Below are 23,165 nucleotides of genomic sequence, written 5' to 3' on the forward strand. Positions count from 1 at the left end.
TATCTGAACTGTTCAAACAAAGAGACACATGCTGGTTGGTTCAGATTTATGAAATAAAGATTGGACTAATTATAATGGAAGGCTGAGCCTTTCAGCTTCCTTAATTATTCCAAATTTTTGACAACCTCAGGATTGGAGTGTTCTTCCCAAACGTCAGTGGTGGGTAGTCAACAAAACCTAGAATGAAAGAAAACTAGTCTTTCATGGAGAACTTAATCTCTTAGGTTTAGGAGAGCTAATGGGTCAATATTATTCTATTGTTGATGGCCGGTGGGGCATTCCTATTACGGGTTCTAAGGCTATATCTGGGAGATCTGTGAGTCAGTTGATTAGGAATATCTGCCATGGGCATTGAGATGGAGGATGGTAGACAAATCACTTTGTTTTCCAGTTGAGGTTGAATTTGTGGATGATTTCCTACTTGCTCTTTTGATAACAACCTCATGATTATTATGAGATATGGCTTATAATGATGACTGAAACTGGCAGGATTTGGGAATAATATTGCAAGATTGACAGAGACTGAACCTACAAGGGACAAATATGTATGATGTATGTCTTCCATGTAAGTGACACTCACCAGAGTGTATCACCAAATACACGTGTGTTTGTCTGGCTTCTTTTCCCAGCCTCTGTCCAGTTAGTCTGGGGCCATGTGACCAAGTTCTGGCCAATGAGATGTGAGTAGAAGTGGTATAAGCCATGAGTAGGCCCTGCCCTGTTAGAAACATCTTGTATGATCACCCAGCAAACTCTCCTCCCTTGCCACGTTAAACCTTGGAGGCAGTGTTCTCCAAATGGCATAGGTACAAGGAGAAAAGCTCATGACCACCCTGAGCTCCGTAAGAGTGAGACAAATTTCATGGAGATTTTGGGTTTTGTATGTTTCAGCAGCTAGAGTGAATTACCCTATTACCTATTACTAATAACTGCTACAGGAAGTAGTGTGTTTTGGTGATGGGAAATGTCTTAGCCTATTTAAACATATGCAGGAACCTGCTTCCTGAACTGTGTCTTCGAGACAGCACATTGCCCTTCCTGCCTATGCTTCCATTAGGTCAGGGAAGTGTCCTAGATCCGCATAACTCTGCTTGCCTTGGGGTCATGAAGAGCTGGGGGCACAGGAGAGGGGTTACTACTGTGCGATGGATAGATCTTTCAAAAAACACGTATTTCAATACCATCTTTCCTTTCCATGGGTTTCTGGTTCCCACCAAGTTAACTTTAAACCCCACAAAAAAAACAACGCAAATTGGCTGCTGTGGTATTAGCGACCCTCTGTGTTCCGATACGTGTGACTTTTCCAAGGGTAGTCCTCTTTGGGGAACCTCTGTTGAGGTGAGGGGCATTGCTTAAACATCCCTCTCGCTTCTTTCTTTCGCCTGCTATTCTTTTTTCTTTTTTTTTTTTTTTTAAGATTTTATTTATTTGTCAGAGAGAGAGCAAGCACAGGCAGACAGAATGGCAGGCAGAGGCAGAGGGAGAAGCAGGATCCCCGCCGAGCAAGGAGCCCGATGTGGGACTCGATCCCAGGACGCTGGGATCATGACCTGAGCCGAAGGCAGCTGCTTAACCAACTGAGCCACCCAGGCGACCCTCTTTTTGATTTCTTATCTCTCTTTATCTAAGACTTACAAATTCCTACACCTCCCACATCCTCCTCCACCTGGCAAAAACAGTTTCTCCTTCCTATGAACTCCGGCATCTCTATATTTCTGGTGGCATCTCCCCGCCGCCACCTTCTGGGGGACACTACAGCTAGGAATTTATGGCAGCCCTTCCTCCTGGACCATGAGCTTCTGGAGAGAAGGGAAAATATATCTATTTGGCTTACTGTCGAATATTTCATGGCACACATTGATTTGCCCACTGCTGAACAAATGAGTGAATAAATGAAACATCTTCTTTGCAAAGCTATGAATCCTCTCGGTTAAAAAATTATGAAACAGTCTCTGTAGAAATAGGAGGCAGCTTCAAAGAGAACAAGCATATGAAATATTATAGCTCTGAATATGCTAAAAACATTTTATTTACTCATAGTATCAGGATGCTGGAAGGATTATATCCTTATTTCCCTCTGGTCTGGCTCTTGCTTTTTCTTTTTCTTTTTTAAATCAGAAATCCACAGACATTTTTTTCTATGGGAGTGAAATAAAGGATGGAGATTTGGGATGGGCAAAAATATAGAGCTGTCTTTTTTTATCTAAAGCAATTACCATGAGGAAAAACAGCTTTCTTCTTAATACAGCAATTCCATAAATAACAGTAAAATTCTTGATGCCCCAGCAGTAAGAAGTCTGCAGGGCAGCACCAATGATGTATACTGCTGGCTGGGAGAAACTATTGTTTACAAGCTAATTATTGTCTAACAAGTTGGCTTTAGTTAGCTATTTGAGAGGTTCAGACAGCAGATTTGGAAAGATAAAGTGTGTATCAGCATGTACATTTTTTTTTGAAATCTCTTATTAAAAATAATAGTTCAAGAGAATTGAAAAAAAAAACGAGTTAGAAAAAAACAGTTTATTAAGTAATATCATATAAATAACTTGTTACAAAAATTGATTTGCAAAAGGCATATTTACTCTTTGTGAGAAATCACTTTTTAAATTGCATTCTTTTCAAATGTATACGTCTAAGAAAACAAAGGAAAAGAAAAGAAGCCATTTCAAGGAGCACGTCTTTGCCATTGGACTAGCACAAAGGGCCCGGCCACACTGAGCTGTAGGTAATTGTCTTACCTCTCCTTCGAATACAGGAAACTTTCTCATGTGAACTGTGAAGTTACGAAAATCTCCCCGACTAGAAATGTTGATGAGAGCTGAGCAGTGGTTGCTTCTATCAGGTGTTCTCATCGCCAGAGATACGGGCGAGAGTGAGAAAAACCCTGTGACTGAGCGTTACAGCCAGAAATCTCCCAGGGTGGCATCAGCTTCAATTTATACTTGCGGGTATTTTTAATTAAAAACAATCAATACCAAAAAGCTTTTATTTTCTGGGTTTAAAATCACAAATCACAGTAGGAGAATGCCAAATTGCCTTAGCTTGATACTGCTGAAGACGCACGTAGCATTTATTATAAGGCCTATTCTTAACGCAGTTTACTTTCAAAGCCATGAAAAGAATCACAAACAAAACAATACGGTGGTTTTGAAGCGTTCCTCCATTTCTTCGGAACAGATCGGTTGGTTTGCTACACAGCATTCTCCCTGAACGCCTTAGCAGTTCTATACATTTGATTCCTTAATAAACGCTAAACTAATAGATCATAGAAAACTAAAAGCTTATAGAAGGTGCCTCTAGACATATTTACATAAATAACATAGTCTCGCAAGAAAAACCAGGATCTCATTATAGTGGAATGCTTTTTCCACAACGCTGGGTCCATGCCTCATTTGTCAAATTAACCCCATTTGAAGAGAAATTTGAGTTTGTGGTCCATGGGTTTCAAAAAAAAAAAAAAAATGGAATTAAGCAACTTGTAAAAGCTCTTTTGAAATTAATCTAATAACCCAGTGGCTCTCAGGCTAAGTGCCTCGGTCCTGTCTGAAATACAGTGGGTAATAGGCTTTGTTTCCATTTGACCTCCTTTTGGCACTTTCATCTGCTGGCTTTGTCGGGCTTACGTTCCCCCCAAATTAAAAAATGAAAATGCATCATAAATAAGGTATTACAAAATGGGGAGTAGATTAAAGATTGTCTCAGCAATGCTTAAATTAAATTGACGATGCAGAGACCATAAACTTCTGGCTTTAAAAATGAGCTATCTCTTTATTAACTTTTAACAAGTGTGTGAGTCAATGTATTTCCTTTCTAAGAGGGTATTCCTCTGCACACTAAATAGCGTCAGGGTCTGATGTTTTTTTGGTTGAGAACTTCCCCTTTAGAAAACTATTCCATAGATGCCAAAGGGAGATTAAAAATGCTGCAAGCGTAATAGTCACTGAACTTTTAAGGAGACCATACTGTAATTCTGTATTCTCTGGAAAAGAAAGCTACTTGTCAGATCTTGGGAAATAGTTCATCTTCTTGAAGATCCATACACTAAATCTTAATCTTTCCACTCTTGTAATTAAGGGGGCTGGGTTTTAGTGTTACATGTAAATGCTTGACTGTTTAATCCCCTGGCACAGTTCAAAATAGATTTCATGTAGGTGAAATCACAAAAAATAAAATGACACTAAAATGATCCATTTTAGAGGACACCTTTCAAAATAGTGGCAGGGGCAGGGGTGTGGTCATGACTTTCTAGAGCGTTCTTCCAAAGTAATTATATTGCTTTAAAAGTAGTGGCTAGGGTAAGAGAATTGATTTGGTAGTTTGGTTCCTGGGGAAAATGAATTTAGGTGTGCCTGATTTAAATACTTAGTTTGTGCCCAAGAATCAACTCTGTTCTTCCCCTCAGCTGCATAATTTTATGGTCCTCAAGTATGTAGAATTGAGGAATTCTTAATTCATAGTTTGTACATACATAGTTATACATTATTATCTCTGATGAAACAAATACCCATTTGAAGGCAAAGCATTTGATGGGAAGTATTGCTCAGCAAATCAGGACATCTAATATTCATGTACTTAGAAATGAAAGTAATGGAAACTTTCTAAAGTTAATTTGGATTTGTAAGATTTGGATGTTTCTAAGATAGAGATTCAACTTTTAAGAGAGTTTTGTACAATTGTTTTTGGAGTTCAAAATGAACAACTAAGCCAGAAATTTTTTTTTTTAATGAGTTAAAATTGAATTGCCAGGTTTTGTTTCATTTGAAAAAGGAGTCCATTTGTATCTGAAGCTCCCTTTATGCAACTAAACTGTAAAGCTAAGAAAACTCTGTAAAAAATAAAAAAACCATTTCTTTGTTGTGCCCAGAGTAGGCCCTGCCTTATGGTTCCATGGAACCATATTTTCTTTTCTCCCATTTGATTTCACTTTTTATTTGGAGACAAACAAAAATTAAGCCTTTCAGCAGAAAGTAGCTAGGAAGTGAAAGGATTGTAAACTTATATACGATAGTTTTAACATTTGAAAAATCCCATCTTATTTTAGGGAACAACTTAGTGGCTTGAAGAAATTCTCCCCTTTGAATGGAGGGGAGAAAACTTTCAGAAGGGCCTCAGAGTCCTTGAAGCAACCCACAAAAGTGATCTGCTTATAATTAAGGAGTTTTAGTTTCACAGTGACTAAGCCAAATATTAAATTTTACCTCTTCCCATTTTCCTTCCATCCTTCCCGCCATTAACATCTAATCTCAGGACAGAGACTTTGTGAAAACTGAGCCGAAAACTTAATTTTTTTCCCCAGTAATCATTCATGTTGGCTAGGGTCCTTGATGCCATATCTTGGTGGGAAGGAAGTGAGACCACATGGCATTATGGAAATACGGCTCTCATTATTTCCATGACATCAGAGAGTATTAATGGTAGTAAATTAATTGTAGTAAAATACTTACAGGACCCTAGTACTAAATATTCAGCTCTAGTCTTAAAGTATCCAATTTCTTAGGAATTCAATTCATCATCAGGTTTTGTGGTAAGAGATTAAGCAGTTATTTCAATATTTAGTAATATTAACTTGTTCTCGGCTCACTGTACCATCTTTGAGGTGGGACAATATACCCTGCCAATTATATCTCAAATATTCCTCTACAGAACTACTTACTTTCACTTACGAGGAGAGAAAAACCTTACCCTTAAACATTAAAAGTTGCTAGTGTCGACCCTCAGACATTCCAATTAACCCAAAAGTTCAAAAGGAAGACTTCTGATGATATCTTTCTTTTTATAGGACTATCTTTCTTGATACAATTTATTACATGACATGAAACATAAGGACAGAGAGCTCTTTAATTTTACAGTAAGTCATGTGATTAAGGTGGTGTTCTATTGCTATAAATAACTAGTTCTTACCAATTAACTTTACTAAGCTATCTTTTTTCAACATTTAACTGTGACTATGATATTCATTATAGTGAAACCCTCCTGTAGAATTTTGTTTGCATTCGTGTGTGTGTGTGTGTGTGTGTGTGTGTGCGTGAAGAACTAACAAAGGAAAACCCTGAAAACATGAAATACTTGTTAGTACACAGGGAAGCCCATGACAAAATAGGAAACCATTCAGGAAACACAAGGTAGAATATGGATATAAAACTTTTTCACTCTAATTGGGTAACCCAAAGACTACATTTCTATTATTTTAAAGGTGCCGTCTTTACTTCCTGGGTTAATAACACCTATTTAAAACTTAACTGTATGTTTCCAAATAGAAAGTATGTACTGATACGACAGTATCCCCAAATAGAAATAACATTAAGATTATCTGTAGAAAATTAACATTAATTGAAAATAAATCCCTAAGACTAATACTTGAAGTCAGCATATTCTTAAGTACATAATATATATTTATATATATATGTATATATATACACACACAGAGCCTGGGTTTGCTTTTTTTTTTAAAGTTTTCAAAACAACGATGTTTTCATTACAGTACTTTGGAAATTTCTGATGACTGCACAATGTAAGATTCTAATGATACAAATCATTAGAACCGCCATATGAAATAAATGATTTGAACCTGCCAAAAGGATTAGTTCAGTTCAGTTGGGTCCTCTGGATAATAACTATGATGCTAATTGCATAATTAGAGAAATAATAGATTGGATGGATTGTACATTACTTTTCTGTTGTAGTTTGAGACCATTACTTTATCATTAGTTCAAAGACAAGGATGGCATGGTTGCCATAGCAACAAAGTTAAAAACAATGAAAAAATATTAATGCTCTTGAAAGTCAACTATCATTTTAATACAATCTTAAACACTCTTATTGAAGGGAATCAAAATTTTCCCTTTGGAAGCATCTTCCAAACATGTACTATGTAGTTTTTTACTATGACCTCAACAATATGTCTATATCTATCATGTCATATAAATATATAGATGTTTCCAGATGTGAAGGACAGGGTTTCAAGTTCAAGTGTAGCTGGCTCTCATTTCCCCCATTAAACTCTGAGGGCGGGGTTTGAGTTTTATTTAATCTATGTTTACTAATGCAACTTAATTGTGTACGAAGTATCTGAAGAATATGAATTATTGTACTTCACGCTGCTACTTTCAAGTATATTAGAATAATACTGACAACAACTACAGACAAGGAGTTAAAATTTGTCTCAGAAAAGTTCCTTCAAGAATTTTAAACAGTTAGACTTATTTGTAATTAGCCTACCGATGGTTGAAATAATTTTAAGTGCTCTGTGGTACTTTTGATGGCCCGAACTTTAAAATATGTTAAGTATTTCCTTTGTTAACATCATTAGCTACTTTCCCTTTCTCTTTATATGACACAAGGGCAAACTTTTGCAGGTTTAATATATAACAGATTATGAGTTAGTGGCAAGGAATGAGGTATTACTACATTTTGTTTGTTTGTTGTTTTTGAACGTTACCATTTAATTTGCTTCTAGTCCAAAAGAGGAACACGAATCTTAGAACATTGGTGGATTTGATGTTTTGAATAGTTATCGGTGCCAGATAAAGTTCTTAAAGAACGAAGAGGACGGGCAAATACCATTTTGAATTCTTCGCGACACACCCATATAGATAGTTCATTATCTCCTCGGGAGCTGATATACCAGGACCAACCTCACAGTGGTGCCTCCCTCCTTTCCCCTACTAAAACTGTATTTTTTTTTTTTTTTAATCATTAAAGCACAGTCCGTCATCCCATTAACTTGTGAAATGCACAGCCAGAGCAGCCAGCTGACCTGAGTCAATGGCGGGGAAGCTGAGCAGGTTCCCGACTTGCCCTAAGAGAGCGAGGGGACAACTGCGCTCCCGGCGCTCTCCTCCAGCACCGGGCCCGTGGGGCGGACCGACGGGGTTAACTGGATGCGCTAAAAAATAAACATTTGCCTCTTGGAAGCTCATAAAAGTGTACTAGAAAAAAGTCTCTAACGTTGGATCCACGCGGACGGCAGCCATCGGCGTCTGGAACGGGTAGAACAGAGAACCCTTCCCGGAGCGGCGGGTACAGCAGAAAGAAAGAGCCACCACCGCACCGGGTTTCGGTGTCGTACTGGAAAATGAAAAAGGCAACGCGTTAGGAGTCTTTGTCACTGTCCACGCCTCCGTACATGTCCGCGAGCTTTTTGAACCGGGGCCCCCAGTCGCTAAGGTAGTCGTAGTCTTGGTCTCCGTCCGTGGTCACCGACTCCAGCGAGCTCAGCGAATCGGCCACCGAGCCGGTGCCCTCGTAGGCGTAGGTGGCCAAGGAGTCGTAGGGCGGCGCGGTGGGGTCCGTGTCATTCTCCTTCAACCTTTGGTTAATGAAATCCCGGACGTCGGTGTTGTCGCGAGCTGCTGGAGTCCGTCGGGGTACAAAAAGGGCCTCGGGCACGATGTCCCTGCGTAATTTGCTGTCCTCTATGGCTTCGGGGTTCCGCAGGGTGCCGATATCAAAGGCCTGGGTGTCCTCCTCTCCGCCGCCCTCGTCGTTGTAACTGACAATGTTGTCTCTGATGTCCTCTTTGGATATGATCAAAGGTTCTTTCTTCCGCTGCCGCCTCAAAGCTGCAAACAGCACCACTGTCACTGGAAGCAGAAACAAAGCAGAACGGGGAAGGGAAAGTTAATTCGCCGCCCAATTAATGTCAGCAAGAAGCACTGTGCTCCAGCGTGAAGTTTGAAAACTTCTCTCGGAAACTGCAGACTCCACTTTTATTGCTTTGAGCCTAGGCTGGCCTCCACGCATGATCAAACCAACCCCCCCCTCCCCGCCCCAATATTTACTCCCCAAACGGAGTAAATATTTGAAAGAGAGTTACGATTTAAGTCGAGGATAAAACACCTTCATATTTTGCCAGTAGTTCCCTTTTGCTTTGAAACGGCAAGCTAGTTTTCAAGGTAAGGAAAAAATAAAAAAATAATAAAAAAAGTTCAAACAGCGAGAGTGTGGCAATCAGAGTGCAAATTATGCTGAACACCTAAAATGCTCTGAAACTGCTTATAAGCACAAGGCTGGCACCTTCGGGATGTGTTGAAGCTTTGCATAACTCCGCAGCTAAAATAACTTTTGCACTATGCCTTCTTCTTCTTCTTCTTCTTCTTTTTTTCCCTGAGAGAAGTGTAAAATTAGTTTAAAACCCAAAGCAGAGATGTGAATGTCTGCATACCTTTCTACATAGAAGGAGTAGGATTACAGATAATACCTGGAGAGACCCAGATACAATTCACGAAACCATTCTGGACTTCAGCCCCTTTGAGAGGGGTTAGGTTATAAGACAAGCACCAGCTTATTTCTGTTTGAGCTAAACAAAATAAACACATTTAAGAGGGAACTTGAAAAAAAAATCTTTCAAAGGTTCATAGTTCATAAGTTTGTTGCCTGGAATGTTCATTCTTTGGATTTTTCCTCCTAACTCAAATGAGAGGCAAAGGAAGACTTGTGTTTAAATAGCTCCTGATGTTTCTTCACAGCTGGCTGGGTCGAACACAGCTGGCTACCCGTAGAGAGACATATCTATGAATGGACACACGCGTGGGAAAATAAAAACACAGAGACAGCTTAGAGAAGAAACCGCCATCCGGAGCAGAAAATGCGCTGTTAAACTGGGTTGGTCTAGGGGTGTTTACTACAGGAAGTACTAGTAATGTGTGTGTATTTTCTCATCCATAACGTGGTCCAGATTTTAGAAGCCATAAAAAATTGAAATATTGTAGTAAGAATTACAGAATAATAACTTTGGGTATCTAAGTATATCTACCTATATAATGAGGGATATATGCATACCCAGATATCTATATTTTATAATTTTGGATGTTAATAGTATTGATAATAATAGATTATCTATTTATTTCGGGTGTAATAGTATTAATAATAATTGGTTATCTATCTAGAGAGTTCTATATGCCAAGCACTGTGCTAAGTGCTTTACATACTGAATCTCATTTAGGTATCACAGCAGCTTTACAATGTAGGTACCATCATTTTATAATATATATATATGTATTATATGATATAGTAACCATTTTTCATAGAGGAAATTGAGATTTAGAGATGTTACACTATACAAACAACTCAAATCCGGGTCAATCTAAAAACCAAACACTTTTAATAGCCAAGCACATTTGGATTATAGGCTACTTTGGAAGGCTATCCAATATTGCCGTTTCAAGTGCGTGGTTGTATAATCGTACACATCCTCTCTTGCTGCCAAAGAGCATCCTCATGCCTCATTTGTCCCGGCCATTCAGCGCGTTTCTATATTTATTCATTCACTAAATGTGTAGTGCCTACTCTGTGCCAGGTACCGGTCCAGGCACTCTCAGTAGAAAACATTCATCAGGACGTGGGCAGGAGTGGTGGTGGCGGTGGTGGATGGAGACCCAATTATTAGAAATTATTAGAAGGTGATATGAACAGTGTAAACCAAAACAGAGCAGAGGAGGAGGGTGAAGGGCACTTGCGCGTGCGCAGGAGAGGCTGCATATGCTTTTTAGGAGATTGCCTCATTGAGGAAGTGCCATTGCAGCAAAGGGGTGGGGAGTTATCCAAGGAGCTGTCGGGTGAAGAGGACAGAGCTAGTAGAAGGGCGCTGGGGTGGTAGGGTGCTTGGCGTGTTTGACAAACAGCCAGGAGACCCTACAGCTGGACCTGAGGGAGCCACCCAACCCCCACCCTGACAGGAAGGGAGTGGGGAAAGGCCATGTCATATGGGGCCTGGAGGCTTCTGTATGTCCTCACTTTACCCTGACGTGCACGTGGGTGAAAAATTGCAGGGCTCTGGGCAGAGGGATGCTCATCATCTACCCTTTGTGCCGGATTCCAGTGTGACCAATGACAAGGATTTGCAAAACAGAGGCTTGTAACTAAGGATGGCCTCTGGGGATAGCGAATAGAATCAAGACGAATGTCTCCCAAAGCATTCAACCCTTATGTACAACGGTCTGCCACCATTTAAGGCAAGATAGCAGGCGTTTATCACTACCTAATTCCTCCCCAGTTTAAGTGATCTGTATTTTTCTGTTTTGGTCCTTTGCACACTCGAAAGTGCAGTACCTAGAAGAGAGGGCACACTGGGTAATTTAAAGGCATTTATTCACTGCCTAATTTCTCCTACAGCTACAACAGCCTGTATCTTTTCTTTTGGCCCAATGTACATCTGAACAGAAATTCTAGAAGGTAGATCTTTCTTACAGCTAACTTTTATCAACTAAAGATGGGAGTTCTAAGCACGTGGAACAAAAGCCATACATTCTCAGAGAGTAATAGCTTTCTATTTAGTAACTGACCTCTTCCCTTTTCTCTACCCCCTGAGGCCAGAGGACAGCAGTGAGATTTGGGGGGTGGGGGCAATGCTTGGACCAATTTGTGCTCAAATCCCATCATAAAGCTAGAAGGTAGCAAAGCATTTGAAATCAGCCTGCCTAGGCTTGCTTAAAGGATTTGACCCTTTGAAGTCTGTTTCTTTCTGTGAAAGAGAGGCAATAATACAGTGCCCAGTGTTGTCATCAGGAATGAGTTCGTCAATGTGTGAGTTCTGTAGACTTTAAAGCACCATGGAGACACGAGATGTCATAGTTGTTTTCACTGTGGTTTTATTTTTGTAAATGAAACAAGAGATGCCACAGGATCCACTTTATTGATGGCAGATTTTCTCCTACATTGGTGTGGCTTTTCCGTCTCTTACGAAATCTGTTTGCCTCCACCTTCTTTGACTTCTCATTTCCAGCTCGGGCTGTCTTTCAGCCTGGACCTTGCCCTGCCTTCTCTGAGCTCACAAAGAGAGCAGACTGCGGTGTGGAAGCACCAGGGCTCAGGGGGAGAAGACCCGAATCTGCAACTCTGTTCTACCACCTATTAGCTGTGTAATGTGGCTACAGGCTGCACTTCTTAGAGCCTTGGTTTTCTTATTTGGGATGCAGATAAATATATACCGGGTAGTTCTGAGGGTTAAAGGAGAACAGTTGTGAAGCATCTTGGCCAGTGTGTAGCCCACACTGGGGTTAGCCTAGTAGAGGGTCATTCCCATTGAGTTCCTTTTTTTATTAGGTATGGAATTCCAAAGAGACTAGACCAGATGTAGGGAGCACAGACACAAGTGAGGAGTAATGAGGAAACAGTGCATTTACTGGAGGAAGGAAATGATGAAGAAAGGAAAAAGGGGGTTGGTGAGGAGGAGAAAAGCCGGTGGGGTGGGGGGCGGGAGAGAGAAAATGGGTAGATGATGAAGGAGAGAAAGAATCACCTGTTTGAAGTGAGAGTCAGTTCTCCTTCTACGGACCACAGAAGAGTCCATGGCATTCTCCCTGACTACGGCCCTGCCAATTCAGCCCTTCTAAAAGCAACCCCCCCCCCAAATCAAAAAGAATACTCATAGCCTTCTCTTCCAAAACAATTTTTACAGACTCACACCATTAGAAACACTGATTTGTCTTTGCATACTGTCAGCTTTTATTTATCCTCATATCTTAAAATACTTTCCCCAAATCTTCGTTGACAAAGAGAATCACGGTTCTGTAGTTAAGTTTTCAAGACTTCCGTTATAATTAGCAAAATTGATGTGGAATGTGCAGCTCTTAAGCAGGGATCCCTAGGCATGCTCCTCCCGGAAAAATGTCGGTCTTTTACTCGTTATTCTTCTCAATGCTATATTGTCTTTTTTAAAAAGAGTTGTCCCGCCTGCGCAAGCTAGGTTGACGTTTAACTCCTTACCTTTCTTCCACTTGTGTAGCAAAAGCTTACTTTGATTTTTGGAAGGACTAAATGAACTAACATTTGCTTTCTTAGTTCACAACCCTCAGCGGTCTGTGGAGCATTTTTGAGCTCAACCTGTGTGCTTAATTCATGGGTCGAGGATAAAAATCTCATTTGAATCATTGCTGGATCTTGATTTTCACCATGATTGCATTCATTTCTTTTGGGTCCCAGATATATTTCCTCAGTCACAGAAGTTGTTTATTATTACGAGTCTGAGAAATAATAGACATTGTGTATGTGGCAGTTGGGGAACAGGCTAAGAAGGTAGTGATTCAAATGGGTAGACCAAAGCAAGTTAGCTGGGTGGAAGAAAATTTAATCGCTTTTTATTTCCCTGTATGGGAGAGAAAAAGTCATCACATTTCTCTTTTCCACTTTCCCCATCGATCTTTAAACTTTACCCTCATAGAGAGGGTCATCAGCACACTCCCCATGCTGGATGACTTTCTCTTTTTTAAAATTTAACAAGGCTTGCCAGGTTAAACAGGAAACAACAAATGAAATGAAAGGGGCACATTGAGAGTGCCCTCCAGTCCCCTGGGATTCATTCCCTATCTGATAGATAGATAGATTCCTGGGTAGGTGAACATGGGGTGGTGTTCCCTGGGTAGGTGAGGACATCGGCAAGTTTCACATCTGTTCACTCTCCAGAGCTACTTTCAAGCAAAAACTTGTTCATGGTTGAACAACGCAGATTCTCAGCATATAACTCTACTCACCTAGATCAGGCTATATGCCTTACTGGGGGAGGCGGATAAGTCTAGGGTGTCACAGTAACAGTGTGGGCCCCTCAGCATGGGGACATAGGATGCAGGGAGAAGCAGTTTACCTAGTAGGGTCACGATGCACAGAAGGATGGCGATCAGGGCCCCCGTGCTCAGGCCCGTGGGGTGCACAAGGGCCTCCGCGTGGCAGGACTGCATGTTCCCGTGGTGGTCACATGCACAGACCCGGACAGTCACGGTCCCGGTGCTGCTTTGGACCGGGTAGTCGTTGTCCGAAATCACCACTGGCAGGAGATAGGTGCTCATCTCGTGTCTGTTATAGCCATTCTTCCGAGTTAAGATTCCTGCCGTGTTATCTGTGATAGGAAAGCAAAGCGGTGAATGTCCTGGGCCTGCCACATTGTGGACTAGAACAATTGTGATGCTGATAGACAGAGAGAAAGATACCAACATACAGAGAAGATAACTTGGGTGCGTTTACCTTTGTTGTCTTGAATGGTAAAGTTTGAGCCACTGGCTGCTTCAGGGGCCAGAGAGAACGAGAATTGGTGCCCGCTGTAAGGGTCATCTTTGTCAATAGCTCGTAGAGTCTGAATCAACTAAAATCAAAACCATAAAGCTGCTTTGAAGTTCAGCTAACTCAAAAGTGTTTCTTACAATTCTGCAGTAAATTGCTTGACTGTGTGATTTCTAATTTGAATTTAAAAACAATAGCCTCTAGAAAATTTACAATGAATCCCCTTTATGCAAGGACCTGATGGGTTGGAAATAGAGGCAGGAAAACTACTTTGTTGTGGGGCTGTCCTGGCACTATAGGATATTTCTCAGCAAGCCTGGCCTCCTCCCACTACATACCAGTAGCACTCTGCTCTTGTTGACAATCAAAAATGTCCCCAAACAGCGCCACCTGTTCCCTGGGGGCAAAATCATGAGGGTTGCGAATCACTGCCCTAGAGTGATACAAAGCTATAAAAGACCACAAATCTCTATGACAACATTTCAACTAAGAAAAAATTCAGGCCTTCTTTGGACAGAGCCTGTTCAGAAATGCAACTGTGATTATAAACATAGGCCATCGACTTGCCTAAGAGCTAAAAAGAAAGTTTGTGCAAAAAACACCATCAGCTTCCTGCTTTAACATGAATTTTAACAGTGTACTTCTATTTTGACAAACTGTAACATAATTTTTATATCAGTGGCAGAAAAGACCTATCTCAGGTGGAGACAAATATGTAAAACAGAAAAACATTCACGAATTTGGATTACTTGTAGAGATGGGCAATATAAATTAGTGAAACTATGAGTTATAGACAATTGTAAAATGTGTTCTGCTTTTTTGCTCTCCAGTATATATGGTAATTAAAAGTATGCTCACCAATTAAGTTTTTCCAGTAAAGCTGTGACTAATCTATTTTAATGAAAACTTAAGACTGATTTGAATCAGCATCAGTCTCTGAGAGTGATGAACTTCCAGTTCTTAAAAACTGTTTGTTCTCTTACGCAAGTTAAACATTCATTCTGCTTCTTATTTATAGTATTAATTTTGTTAGCGTTTACTTCATAGATAATTCAAAACTGGCCCTCAGCTCTGTGTATTAGAAGATCTAAATTAATCTGACTGAATTAATTTGCTTTTTTATGAAACTCACCTGATCTGCTTTTGCTTTTTCGCAGACAAAGGTTTCATAGAATTCAGCAAATTCTGGGGCATTGTCATTGACATCTAGAACTTTGATATATAGAGGGACTCGGCTGCTTTGCTTTGGGTTATCTGCAACATGCCAAAAAGAAAGAAAGAGGCATTTGTGTATTGATCGTCAGTCCCCTTTAGACAACGGTCACTCACTCCTTTCTCATTCATACACAGATTGCCCAAGGCTGCTCTGAGTACCACAGGGCATCATGTGCCAACTTAGTCACCAAAAAGAACGAGAGGGGTAGTTGTGGAGTTGAATACACCTGCTAGACATACCTACAAGAAAAAGCTACTTGTATGGTTAGAGTACAACTGGATAGCAAACCCCAAGGTCACACAAAATAAAGAAAAGCTATCCAGGAAGGGCAGGGTAGAGGCAGATTTTAAGAGAAGCCAAAGAAGCAGGGAGATGGGGAAAATTTGTACAAAACAAAGTGTGGGGCTCGGTGGGGGTGGAATGAAGGAGACCCATGTTATTTTGGTCTTAGTTCTTTAGTTCTCGTGCTGAGTACAAGCTGGATGTAGTGCTCAGCACTTTGCCTTATTATCTTATTTAATCCTTACAAACTTCTGAGGTAAATACAGTTGTCGCCCCTTACTATAGAGATGAGGAACCCGAGGCACGGATAGGTTAGGTAATTTGTCCATCTTCACAGAGGTGGTAAGTAAGTAGTAGAGCCTAGACTTCAACTTGGGTCTATTTGACTCCAAAGCCCAGGCTGTTCATCCTGGAGAACGAGAGGGCAGCGTCCATGCCGGAGGGAGGACTGGAGGTGAATGAGTATTTGGGTAGTGTGGAAGACGGATTCCTGGTCCGAGAATCAGGCGCTGGAATCTCTGAGCTCAGCGCTCCTCCTTCACTGCGCTTATATAAATCTGTTTGTTCATGTCTTAAGCATTTAGTGAGCATCTCATTTCTAATATGTGCCAGCCACTCTTCGGGGTGCTGGGACACATGGGGGCATCACAAAGAGCCTGCATCCTGGAGCTTTATTCTAATGGGGGCGGATAAACTGTAAACACATAAGTAGTGCCTCAGATGGTGAGTGCTACGGAGAAAATTGAACAGGGGAGGGGATGGGGGAGCCGTGGAGGTGCTACTTTGAGTGGGATGACCGCTCGGTCTCATCTGATGAGATGCCATTTGGACAGGGACATGAATAAAGAGAAGAATTAAGCCATGTGAGTATTTCCGGCTCTCCAAATAAAGGGAACAGCAAGTGCCTAGGGCCCGGGAGGGGAGTGGGCTGGTTTTATGTAAGCTCTGGGCTTCTGTTGCATCAAAGACAGTTAAGAAGTTTAGACAATATGATTCTTAAGCTCCTTTGCATCTAAAATGTCGCTCCCATTATTTTTCCAAAGTTGGAGCTGCCGAAGATGAAGTTTTAAAAGGTCTTTATCACTAATACTTTCAAAAATATCACAGAAACATTAAATCTTAAAAAAAAAATTTTAGGCACAAAGCTTAAAATACACATGAAATAACTACTTCAGTAAAACATACAATTTCATGAGGCTTTAAAAAATGGTCCTTTTCGGTGTGAAAAATAATTTTATAATTTTAAAGCTTTAAGTATGCTCTGTCGTCGGTATCTGCATTAGTCCCTCCACATAAATTCTGGAGAGCAAATTCCTACCGAACAAATTTGTAATTAGGAGTTCTCAACGCTATTGCAAAGCAATGCTTCATTTTGCCCATATTAGTTATTAAATATTCTACTCAATATTCTTCAGCCATTTCATATCTCATGAGTTAGGTTGACAAAGAATACTGCTGTAATACACCATTAGATATGGAATATTTCACACTAGATACCCAACTGAGCTAAAAATATTTGAACTTTTAAAGTCAAAAACAAAAACTAAAAAATGAGCTATAATTTGGAAGCCTATTTTTAAACATTTAAGTGTTATTTTAAAAATACTTTTTCTTTCATGTACTACACATTGTGTTTATAGTACACAATTTTTACTGTGTATAATCATTTTATTTGAAGCATTCATTTGGCACTGTTTTTCTTTGCCTTCAATTTCATGGGGACTTCCATAAAAAGCCGCTCTAAACATTTTATTGATTACTTGGTGGTTTGGATTGTTCACTTTGGTGTACAGTGGAAAAGCTAAAATTTATCTCTTACTCCTATAATGATTTTGAAATAGAAATTATTTAGGAAGCTGGAGGATAGATATCTGAAAGATTTCTAAGTAATGCCTACATTTTTTAATATATTTGATTTCCTTCCCCTCCCCTCCCAATTCCAACCATGAGCCCATGTGTTTTTCAGCTGCTTCTGTAATGTTCTGATTGATAAAGCTTTTTGGAATCAAATCCAATATGTACCAATTCAACCTCACTTGAGAGATGCATTCTCATTTTATTGTTTCTGAACTACAGCTCATCTGCAGGTGCCCCTGCATTTGTGAATGAATTAACACCTGCCTAGAAGAAGCATTACTGCAAACCATTACAGGGCTCTTTCCCTCAATATGTATCGAGTAGGATATCAGTACATGGTGATGAATTTCAGCCTTGCTTCACCAGCCCTTGCCGGAACACTCACTCCATCAATTGGGGACAGCTGCGGTGTGAAGTTTGACTTACTGTTCTCTGTTGCTATCACTGTGATATTGTGCCACAGCAGCGTTTCTCGGTCAAGAAGTTTCGATGTAAAAATTGAACCATTTCCAGAATCAATGTTGAATATTCTGTCCATATCTGTGTGTCGATCAACGGAATACCTAAAAATGCAGAGTAGAATTTAGAATGATTTTCTTTTTAAAGTGAAATATAGTTGACACCCAGTTACCTTAGTTTCAGTGTCCAGCATAATGATTTGACAAGTCTACGTGTATGCTTTGCTTACCACAAGTGTAGCTACCCCCTGTCCCCGTACAATGCAAGAAAGGTTTTCTTTGTATTTGTTATTCTCACATCCTAAAACTATTCCCAGAATGTCTGTTACATGAATTTATCTACTTGTAGCACATATTTGCATATCTATAACAATATTAAGCAAAATATTCTGGGAAATTAATCCTTTGCAATTGAGGTCCTAATGGTAAACCATTAGACAAGTTGCATGAGTTTGAGAATCACCGGTGAAGTTTCTTTCACATGTAATTTGTATCAAGTTTGTATAGTAATTGTCACATTTTAACTCACATTTTTAGAACCTTAAAGCTTTAATGGGTACACAGGCGGTCATGTGCGGGAGTAGGATGATTGTCTAGTTTGCTGTTATCCACTTCATTTTAAAAATCATTATGTAGAACGAAGCAGAAATTGGCTAGCGTGGCTGCAGTTTGTGGGGTGGGTAAAGGGAGACAGAAAATGAGGTTGGGGAGAGATTCAGAGTCTGGACTGTAGAAGGATGGGCTGGCCATGGCAAGGAGATGGGATTTGTTCTAAGAGCTGTGTGAATCTACCTGCGGATTTTAAGCAGGGAAATGTTCTGATCTAAATCACTGATTGAATTAAGGAGAATGGTTGGCTGGTGCGGTCACAAACTGACAGAAGAAAACAGGATTTGGGGAAGATCCCAATTCCCATTTTGAAATATTGACGCTGAGATGCTTAAGGAAATTCTGGGAAGGGAAAGATCTGGATTGACAACTTAGATTTCCGGTTCGCTTGTCTAGGAAGAGCAGGTCCAGTGAAGGAAGAAAAATCTTAAAGACAGAATAACTTAAATGGAGAAAATGGAGACCCACGCTGCCCAGAGCAGAGTAGGAGCTAGGGAACTATTCAAGGAGTACAGAGAATTCAAAGACAACCAAGAGGTATCTTAGATATCAAAGGAAGTTTTAACACTGAGTTTTAACTCTGTTTTAACACTGAAATTGAAGGATGACTGGTAGATTTTGAGAAATATTATCTTTATCAATTTATTACTAGTTTTTGGAATAGCTATATATGGGGTAAGTATGTGTGGACTCTGTTTTATGTAGGGGACATTATAGAGAAAATTCTGGAGACAGTTGATATGTTAAGGTCATGAGGAGGAAAAATTGCCCATTTCAGCTAGAGTCTCAAAATTTACGACATGATGGAATATTTTAAAATGTTGGCTCAGTAGAAATACAATGAAGTAAATGACCAACTAGCCATACACATGTAGACTTATTATGAATACTCTAAGAAAAATAAGTTCTTGTTATTAACTTGTAATAGTGTACCATGTTCAAGATTCTATTTCAATTGATTATTTTGCTTTAAAATATAACTGGTGAATTATAATATGTATTTTATTTTACTAAAACATATTTTTGTCATCTATCAAGGGTCTAAGTAAAATAGATATTTGATCATTGTAGTCTAAACCTGATATTAAAGAGAATTAAGAAACTCAAAACCAATATCTATATCTCAAGTCAGGTTAGAATTTTAATTTTAGTTTATATAAACCTAATATTTTATTATTAAGGGGTCATCTCCTACAGATAAAACAGCTAGTATTTTTGCCATTTATTTCATGGATCAATGTTTATTAAGAATTTAAGCAACACCATTGAACGTGATCACCTGCCTTCATTTTTAATTTGAGAATGATAAATATTTACAGCAGATAACTAATTACCCAAAAAGGAAATCTCAATATTCATAGACTTTGTAAGAAATTTAATGATTACCTACAAATATTTTTTTCCCTCATGAAAAATGTCAAGTTTAAGATATGCTGCTTATTGCCTTTGGAACCTGTTACAATTTAGACAGCAGTAATCTTTTCTTGTTCTTTGTCTGTTTTCTTCCTGCTATAGTTTTAAGTTTTACAAATAATCATATTTCCCATCAAGCCTTTAAATAAAGAATATGGGGTGAGGAATTTTTAGTTGAAGGTGGCTTTTGATTTTAGAGAGAAACCACTTAGGAAAAACCCAAATTGTAGAGTTTTTCCCTTAATTGGGAGATTTAAAAATTAATAGGAAATTTCAAATGTCTACGTTGTTTAGGAAAGATGGTTTGCACATGAAGCCTTGTCTATTTGTTGTTTTTCTTTCCAAAGTAATTTCAGTTCACATCTGCTATATTTACTGCCCAGTCACATTAACTGTAGTCTTAACAGATAAGGAACAAAGTAATCAATCTTAACATGATTATAGCAGATTATTTTGCAGGTAGCTCTTCCCCCCATCCCAGAAATTTATTATATTCTGTGATTTAATAATTTGTCTTCTAATGTATCTTCTCAAGTCAGGGAGATTTGTGGGTCAGGAAAGGAAGTATATTTGGATGTAAATTTTTCATAATATCTATTCAGAGTGACATTTTATAAGACTCTTCCATGGAAGTCAAAGGGCATCTGTGATAAAGTTACTAGAAGAAAATTATTTTATGAAATTAAATAATTTAATTAAAGACATATCTGCATAACAATAAATCAGTGTTTGGGGGAGAATTCTCTAGTATTAATTATGTACCTAACATATTGTCTAATGCCTAGTTGTTCAATATTTACATCTTGGATAACCAAAAACTATGTGTGGATATACTTTCCCAATATGAGAATCACTTTTGTCCTATAAAAGTACTCCCTGGAATATACACTTATATATCAATATATCTTATTTATATTTTTATATTTCTATTTTATTTATATATATATATATATATTTTAAGATTTTATTTGTTTATTTGACAGAGAGAGATCACAAGTAGAAGAGAGGCAGGTAGAGAGGAAGAGGAAGCAGGCTCCCTGCCGAGCAGAGAGCCCAACACGGGGGCTCTATCCCAGAACCCTGAGATCATGACCCGAGCCGGAGGCAGAGGCCTTAACCCACTGAGCCCACCCCCTTATTTATATATTTTTAAAAGATTTGACTTATTTATTTGAGAGAAAGAGAGAGAATGAGAGAGAGTGAATGAGAGAGAGAGGGAGAGAGCATAAGAAGGGGGAGGGTCAGAGGGAGAAGCAAACTCCCCACTGAGCAGGGACCCTGACGTGGGACAGGATCTCAGGACTCCAGGATCATGACCTGAGCCAAAGACAGTTGCTTAGCCAACTGAGCCACCCAGGCACCCTCTTATTTATATTTTTAATCTTAAATCTTTTTCTGTATTTATATAGAATATACAGAATATATAGACAATATACAGAATATATAGAATATATACAGAATATATTTATATTCTGTATTTATATTTTTAATCTTAAATCTATTTCTGTATTTCAAATCTATATGTACCAAGGAAAGGCTGGCATAAGAAACTTCAAAACTGGCTGAGAGCCAACCCAGTCTGACAAGTTAACTACTTCCTTTAATAAAACATAAAATAGTGCAGTGGGTTAAATGGTATTCATTATAAAAAATAAAATAAACAAAAAATAAAATAAAATAGACATAAAAACACAACCTAAATTCCCAGGACACATTATCAATTAAAAACATGTTGATTGATCAAAGAGGTAACAAAGCTCATATTTATATAAACTTCCAGCATTATACCGTTAAATTAGTCCTGACATTGACTTGCTAAGATTTTTCCCTTACATACTTAGGACAAACTCAAACTGAGAGAATCATTGTGAAAATACTTAAGATTATTTATTGTACAAGTATAAACTGTCATTAATTTTCCTTATTAATACTATTAAATGTATGTGGAAGAACACTTGATCCATGGAGCTTACATGTGGCTACTTTGGGCTGACCATAGTCCAGTTCAAGTAGTCTACAGGTATTCCAGTAGAATGATAAAACAACAGTCTGTTTTCCCAATGATTTAAAACTATTCCCTAAGAGTAAGCCAGGCATGTTTGTGTTTTAGATGTGGGACTTGCATCAGGTTTCATTTGAACCAAGAGCTCATAGCTGAAAAGTTAGAAAATGATTGCCTTAGAAACTCAAACTCTTTCAACTCCAATAATACTCTTCATGGGGCAGCCATTGTGATCCTTTTAATAAGTAGTTTCAGATTAGGCCATACTCCTATTCAAAGCTCTGCAGTGGCTTCCTACCTCAATCAGAATAGAATCCAGTCTTTACCAAGGCCTACAAACAGCCTGGTAGGGCCTCCCACACTCTCCATTTACCGTATCTCCTTGTTGCCTCCTGCCTTACAAACCACTCCCCACATTGCTCTCTACTAGCTCCTAAGCCTCCTTGCTACTCCTTCTTCATGCCAAGTAAGCTCTGGTATTAGACCTTACCCTCATTTTTTCCCCCTTCCCGGAGTGTTCTTCTACCACATAACATCATGGTTCATCCCTTCATTTCAATCAAATCTCTACTCAAATGATTTCCTACCAAGGGCAAGTCTGACCACACTATATAAACCCTCTATTTCCATTTTATCTTACTGCTTACAGTGTATTTTACCTGATATACTGCATATTTGTTGTTTGCCTATTTCTGTCTGTCCCAATTAGAATGTAAGCTTGATGAGATCAGGACTTGATAGTGTTTTCTGTTGTATCTCTAAAGCCTAGAACATACCTGGCATATGGCAGGTGTCCTGATCAGAATTTATCTGTGGGTTCACTAGCAAAAGTTTCTCTAACTTGTCAGTTTGCTCACTTTTTCTTTTTCTTTTCTTTCTTTTTTTTTCTTTTCAGGGGATAATTGTTAGAATGATATTCTGATTTAGCAGTTTTCTCATCTGGTCAACTAAGCTATTGACTCAAAGCTGGAAGTTGTTGACTCCATTGCTCTCCTGATAAAATTCTAGAATACGAAACCATCTGGGTTTCAAAGAGCAATGAGGCTTTCTTGCAGCATGATTTACAGCTAAGGTATAAGGAATATATAGAGAAAATAGAACTTGCTTACACAGTATAAATTAGGATTCAGCTCTATTAATTTCCCCAGATTTTGCACACATATATCATGAAATGGTTCCTATTTTTATCCACGTCTGAAAAAGAAAAAATTATGCATCCAAATGGAGCATAATTCTACCTCTAAGTGTTACATGATAGGTCCTTGTATGCTTGAGAAACAGACTCACCCTGGTGTCTTGTTTATTAAAAGTCACAGAACTCTCTCCCTGCTACTCT

The 23,165-nt window shown here is 39.0% G+C and overlaps 1 protein-coding gene across 1 annotated transcript in view; it reads right to left on the reverse strand.

Moving 5' to 3' along the window:
- Positions 1-2,505: 2,505 nt before the first annotated feature.
- Positions 2,506-23,165, reverse strand: part of CDH6 (cadherin 6) — a 125,144-nt gene continuing 104,484 nt past the window's right edge. Inside the window, exons 8-12 of the mRNA XM_032337708.1 lie at positions 17,774-17,910; positions 15,125-15,246; positions 13,957-14,074; positions 13,580-13,831; positions 2,506-8,582 (exon numbers count right to left, since the gene is read on the reverse strand). Coding sequence (XP_032193599.1) covers positions 8,092-8,582; positions 13,580-13,831; positions 13,957-14,074; positions 15,125-15,246; positions 17,774-17,910 — 1,120 coding nt within the window. The 3' untranslated portion in view covers positions 2,506-8,091. The remainder of the gene's footprint in view (positions 8,583-13,579; positions 13,832-13,956; positions 14,075-15,124; positions 15,247-17,773; positions 17,911-23,165) is intronic.

The sequence above is a fragment of the Mustela erminea genome, chromosome 3 (genome assembly GCF_009829155.1).
Source record: "Mustela erminea isolate mMusErm1 chromosome 3, mMusErm1.Pri, whole genome shotgun sequence".
In the NCBI taxonomy this organism is placed as follows: Eukaryota; Metazoa; Chordata; class Mammalia; order Carnivora; family Mustelidae; genus Mustela; species Mustela erminea.